At 32.9% G+C, this 7050-nt stretch overlaps 1 protein-coding gene across 1 annotated transcript; it reads left to right on the top strand.

Annotated features, from left to right (window-relative positions):
• Positions 1 to 217: 217 nt before the first annotated feature.
• Positions 218 to 6786, top strand: LOC128224254 (uncharacterized). Its single transcript, XM_052934055.1, has 4 exons — positions 218 to 345; positions 4362 to 4514; positions 5869 to 5997; positions 6685 to 6786. Exons 1-4 carry the CDS (start codon positions 297 to 299, stop codon positions 6702 to 6704), a joined length of 351 nt encoding a protein of 116 aa, XP_052790015.1. The 5' UTR covers positions 218 to 296; the 3' UTR covers positions 6705 to 6786.
• Positions 6787 to 7050: the final 264 nt, after the last annotated feature.

The following is a 7050-nucleotide window of genomic DNA, read 5'->3' as shown; positions in this document are numbered from 1 at the left end:
ATGATCCGTTAATTTAAGTGGACGCTGTATATTCAGCATCTTATATAATGGTTGAGTACTTTAAAATGGCAATTGCGTGTAAACTTAAAGTTAGATGATTGATATTTTGTGGTTTGTTGACGTCTATTACATTTTACGTTTGTATTTTTATGCTTCATTGTCAAATTTTACGATCACCATGATTGATTATAAAATGTTAGAAACCTAACAACGAATGCGGATGCGGTAAGTATTGAGCTGTATAAAAGCGATTAAACATAATCATTTGTAGTACGTTCACAACTAAAGTTTGAAACATGAAATTAGCAATCGTTTGTCTATTGTGTTTGGCTGTTATTATTGAAGGTAAGTTGAGCGGTTTATATTTTAACACAGATTTTCTTAGGTACTCGCATTCAATAGAAAACGCTTCAAAATAGACAGAGGTTTAACTACTTTTGGATATATTTGACCGAAGAAAAAGAAACAGGTCTTAAAACTAAGGTTATCATAGCATGAGATGAAGTGTAAAATTCATTTCAATTTAAAGTGATCATATATAATAAGGCCACTATTTTATCTGTATATTTGTCCAAGTGAGGGAAACAAATAATATTAAATCTGACCTTCCTTATGTTTTTAAAGCATCCGTTCGAACTTATAAATATACTAATTTTCGAAAGAATTTATGAACAAAAAGAATTTCATATTAATAAAGAAAGGAAATCATTTTTATATCTGTGTCATTATTGAAGTTCTAAAAATGCCAATGTCAATAAAGATAATTTGGAAGTTTCTTCTCCGGAAAGCAAAACGTAAAAGCGGTTGGGTAATTATTTATTACTGAGAAATCATATTCGAACTTGTGAAGCCAAATAACAAAGGTAGTATATGGTTTAAACTAAAAAGGCTTTCTTTGGGACCGATAATGAAAAATACGTGTATTCCTGTTATAAACTACCAATTAATGCAAATGGATATTCGATCGAATTCTCTCTTTCATATGAATTTGATTTCTCTGAAAAACTTGCTGTTGAAATTATATTATAAAATAAGTTTAGTGATATCATGTTAACAGGTAATCTAAAATTGAGGTAAGTTCAAAGATCAACTGTAATAGATATAGAGGATATTTGTTTATTTCAGTGTAAGATCGTATTTTATTTCACGAGTGTCATAGAAAAACATATTTTCACGAGTGGCGAAGCCACGAGTGAAAATGTAGTTTTTTTTATGATCACGAGTGAAATTAAATACGATCTTACACTGAAATAAACAAATTTTCTGTTTCTTTTATGCTTATTTTCGGAGTTTTATATGTTTTTTTTTATTTATTTCTGAATTACTCCCTTTTTTGAAAAGGGTGGGCTTTACGCCGCTACCCATGGGGCGCCCCTCATGCATAATTATAGCTGTCAACTTTTCTACTTTCGGTTTGCTGAGAAATAGTTCTCTGCTATTCATTCTTATAGCTTAATATTCGCTCGTTTTTTATTGCAAAGCTTTATGAACAGCAAACAATGAAGTATTATTAGTGCACATATGTTCCAAATAAGATGATGGGCATGAATACATAACCAATTTACTACGCCGCGATTTAAAGAATGAAAATTTGGAAGGTCGATTGTGTTAGCATAACAAATGTGGATACTCATTGGATTTTAACCATTCTTCTTAGTTTAAGACAGCTTGTACGCGTGTTTTTATAGTAAGTTAATATTCAGTCATCTTACTGTTATAGACCAGTCTGTTTCGCTTTAAAATGTTTGTTTTAAATGCCACGCTAGTTTGTTGACACATTTTGAGGTGTGGGTGGGGTAAAAAATATCGGATCTATCTGTAAATTGTTGTGTGAATTCTCCAGGAAGCTCATTTACGTACTACAACAGTTAACAGTTCAAAATACATTTGAACGATGATATAAAATTTTATTTATGTTCGAACAGTTGTTTTTGACTGTAATTTATTAGGTATGAAAGCAAATGTTCGAACATTCAGCTTCAAAGATCAGTAAAATGTTTGATAAACGGGATAACCGGTAATAAACGGTAAGTTGTTAATTTCCAATTATATACTTATTTAAATTTATAAAACATTTCTTTATTTTTTTAACATTTTTTTGGACATAATTTACTGAAGTCCAGTGTTCTGTTTTGATCAAGGCAAGTACATGTAACAACAAAGGAATTTAAAAGTAGTTCTGAAAGGTGATATTTTCACTCCTTATTTTGCAGTGAAAATATCAAATTGATATTTTCACTGTTGGTATTTCACTGTTAAAACCCCATATTTCATCGTAAAGCATGAAAGAAAAAATCAATCTTAATCGATAGGAAATGCCCGAGTAGGATATTCCGCTTGACATCCTACCGCCACAATCGTCTTTCGATGGCCAGACTGATCCTTTTAAGAACAAATTATCACCACTTTGTAAAGGAAATAGCATATTATCATCAACGGTAGATTTGAACCAGGTCATTTACTTAACTGTTTAGAAGTTGAAGGCGGAGCAGAGATTTCCGACCATTGCCAGATTGATCTAACTTGAATCGTAATACTCTTTACAATGATTCAAACTTATTTTCTACCGACAATAATACTATTTCGAATTCCGGCAAAGAAATACAACATGCGTTAGATGGTAAAGACATATTTGATGAAATGGCCGATAGTTTATTGCATGACAACGTTGACGTTGATGTATGTGCGAACAAACCGTGTGATCTTCGTTATGATAAATCTATCCAGCTGAACGGAAAGTCAGTTAGTGTAAACCCTTCTAGGGAATATAAGAATAGAAAGTCACTGGTCTACTGTGCTTGTTTCTGTAGCTTTTCATATATATTTATATTGATGTAACTTGAAAGAACATAAACAATATATTAATATCAGACGCGACGGATGGTGATAACATACAATGTTAACTCGAGAAAATTAATGTCATCCGACATTATTATCAACTATGAGGTGATTACCTTTTCCCGGCGTTATTATACAGTCATATGATAAACGGTTTCTGTTGTGTTTTTTTTCGTTTTTTGTTTTTTTTTCCGTTTTCTTACACGGACTTATCCTTAAATTAAGAATTTACTGGAATATTTTTAAAGAATTCAACAAATACATAATGAGTAACTTTATTCATTTTAAAGTTAATGATACATCAAGTAAAAAGTTTGTTGATCAGTTTAAAATCATTATTTTATCATTATCATCAATTAATTTTCACAAGGGAGCAAGTTCTTTGTCCAAAAGTGGTTTTTTTCTGCAATTAGTCGACTCGATCTATTGGAAATTCCAAGTCTCTATTTTTAGACCAACGCGAGGGTGATAATAATAATACAGCTGGTGAAAAGCCTTATGTCAGGGTAATAGTATTGGTTAATGTTGTGTTTATGATCATTAAACATGGGCAGGTCACGTGAGGTATAATAATATATTTTATCACTGTAATAGGTTATTCAAAGATTTACCTTGCCTAATCAGCCCCAAATGGAATATAACAACACATTTACATTATAATTAAATACAAAAAGTATTTCGATTGCATTGATAATATTAAAATAAGTAGGTTGTCACAATTAAGATAATCGTCGCATTTGGAAATTAAAATATAGGTACATTGTACATTCAACAATGCTATCAGAGCAGAACGTTAATATAAATTATGTGCACAGAGTACCGCAAACAGAGTGTGTACGGGTATGATTTATCATTAGGTTGGCTGGTTGATTGGTCTTTAGGCAGTCGTGTATGGTTGTATTGCAGTTTTAAGGCAAATTGTTTCAATTTTATTATCTCATGTAAGTTTTCCTCGGTCACAAAATTGTGTGGACCTAGTTCTTTAACAGTTAAAGAGCGTCTGTACAGGAACTTGGTGACTTTATAGTGTACATAGCATGTACTAGTCATATTGCATGACATAACTTCTGTGTTTCTCGTTATATTCGTCAATAGTGTTACTTTAACCTATTGCTATATTTGACCATTCGAAAAAGTAACTACAGCTCCTTGTTGAATATATCACTGAATTGAAATCAAGAATGTGCTTCGCAGAAGTATATCCTCTCCCCTTGTAGCTGTAACTGTGATGATAATTAAATATTTTGAATGATTCGCGAAAGTATAATATTATATAAGCCGTTGCTAGGTGGCCTTTACAGTGATGGGCTTTGAACTTGTTAATGACAGATTGGTAAAAAGCGAGAAAACTGTTGTCAGGGGTTCGATGTAATTATTCTCGAATTATGACATAAAGCACTTGTATTATTTTATATTTTTCTCCTACGCGATGTTTCTCTGGAAGTAAATAGGGAAATAAATTGTTACCTCAATCATAACCATATATAATTATTTGGATTTTTTTTTAACTTTGTTCGTTTCAGGGCAATTGGCGGGTAGGAACATATGTCGTCACGGCACTGTGGGCACATGTCTTGGCTTCACCAATCAGCGGTGTCCTCGTAACAGCGAGTGTCGCCGTGTATCAGGAACGTTCGGGGTCTGCTGCAGTCTGTCTAACACAAATCCAGGAGGAGGTACTGTTTTTATATTGTCAAACCGAGAGTACCGTTATGCTTCGGATGAAGTGTCTCTGCTTTGGAGAATTTCTCCAGGAATAAATTCTGTCTCCATGGCTAGCGTTATTAGTATTGTGTGGCATCCGTAAAAGTCTCCATGTGCTTCGTTAACGGCATAGGTTGTTCCAAGCTCATCGTAAAGATTGATTTTGATTTAGTAAAATGAGCATTTATATTGAATCCGGTATCTGTCTGTTTGTACCTTGACCTTGTGTGTTTCTCGCTAAGTGTCTGTTGGGCTTTGACTCTGGTGCCGCTGAACATGAGTTATCGTTATTGTTTTGGCTTCATTGCCTTTCCCTGTTATCTCCATTGTATTATTAACGAATCGTAAAACCAGGCTTCCGCTAAAGCTCGCCACAAGGATTACGTGACGAAGACAGAGTGGGGCAAACCATTGCTGTCAATAAACTTTCTAAATCAAACCGATTTAGCTATTTTAATAGTTTTTATCTGCCTCTTTTTACGTAGGTAATATGTTTCTAAATAAGAAAGCTATTTAAAAAAAATATTGATTTCAGTTTACTTGCTGGTAATATATATAAAAAAAATCTTTATACGGAAACTTTCATTAAACGTGCACACTAAATCCTTATTTAGAAAATTGTAAGCTCTCCGGCAATAAAGGCTTCTCTTTCTCTTGAAGACATTCTCTTTATTGTGGTAAATGTTTTGTTTTTTTTCATTTTCACTCAAATACACCTAATAGAATTGTCCATATGTTTTGATCGCTTGAGATTGTATACTTAATACCAACATTAAATTTAATGTTTTTATGTTACATGTATTTGCCCTTCAAACACACTTTCTTCTGTGCTTATCTCTTTAAAAAGATCACTACGCGTCCATAAGTTGTCAGTGGTGATTCTGCTAGCGCTGTAATGTATAATGTAAATAGGCGAAATCAAGCACATTCTTACTAGCAAGAAAATCTGACACCGACCAATTGACACCTATTGTGTTAATGAAATTGATTTCCAAAATTGCTCAGTCGACAATGAGGAATGATCAACTGTTTTCATTTGGAGTTATTAGGACCAAAAGCGGCATCAACGTTACTTATTTTGTAAATTATACACAATTTGACTTAAAAAGGTGTCGTTCAAGAAGATTATTAAAAATAGATATATTAGACATAAACTCAACGAATGCAAACTCCATCGCGTTTACAAGCGTAGATATGCCTCAGAATGGCTGGCGAGATCCTCATATTGAGTTTATATTAAGGATAGGAATTTTATCAAATTGCGTTCCCACTAATAGCCACATCGACATTTGATGCGTTTTACATACAGTTGTTATGTCTTCATAGGATGTCGATGCGATAATGGTCAGCGCGGGAGATGTGGTGGATTCCAGGGTCTTAGATGTCCGCGAGGCACCACATGCAGTTGCAAGGGACCTATTGCCCACGACGGATTCGGGAAATGCTGCATTAACCGTAAGTTGACTTCATTTACACCATTCTGAACTAATACATACTTTAAATCTAGCCCTTATCTTGACTTGCATTAAATGTCATTCAAAGTAACAATTAAGCTGTACATACATTATTAAACATTTCACATTCAAATAAAAGTCTTAACAAAATCACGAACATTTGATGTTTATTCAATGAACAAATTATTGACAATCGAAACATTGAAATATTTACACCATTTTCGATAATAACAATGTTCACGTACACAACAATCACGACATAAACAACATTCATAATATTTACTATATTCGTAAAAAATGACATTCACAACATTCGTGATTAGTGAATGTTGTGGATGTCATATTTTTTTTAATACAGCGCAATTTTCGAATGTCGTAAACTTATGGATGTCGTGAATGTTATGAATAGCTATCATGAATATGTGAATGTCTTGGATGTTGTGAATATTACTAATACAGCGGGTGGTGTGAGTACTGTTTTCCAGAGCAATAAATCACAATATCGCTAATGAGGTTTATACTAATAGTTGTATGTCAAACGATGCATGTTCAGATAACTACTCGCACTCTTTTCTCCCTGATGTAAAAAGCATGCCTTATTGGCTTGTGTGACTTCCCAGGCCTGACCCTGTATCTTCTGTTGTCTTATTGAATAGCTTCATAGTAGTGTATACATTTTTACTTACAGGACCGAGGTACGGTTACTAGCGATTTGGACAGAAAGGAGCGTTGCAATATTTCTTTAGCATTTGTTTTGTTTTCGATATTATAATAAATAACCAAAATTATCCATGTATGACTTATTTTATTTTGCAATCAGAACTTATACATATACTTTATCGATATGACATGTTTAAAACTACATGTGAAAATAGTTATATAATGTTAAATATATCTAGATCCTGAAATGCTTTTCCGAAAACCCTTAAGTTTAAACCATATAAAATACATCCTACAAACAAAACTTCATCATGACAATTAAAACAGTAAAATGAAAACTAAACTATGAATCAGCAAATGCATATGATATTAAAAGATATCTGATGATGATTTG

Source organism: Mya arenaria, chromosome 17 (assembly GCF_026914265.1).
Source record: "Mya arenaria isolate MELC-2E11 chromosome 17, ASM2691426v1".
Lineage (NCBI taxonomy): Eukaryota > Metazoa > Mollusca > Bivalvia > Myida > Myidae > Mya > Mya arenaria.
Note: the sequence above shows the minus strand (reverse complement) of the source record. Positions and strands in the feature narration are given on the sequence as shown.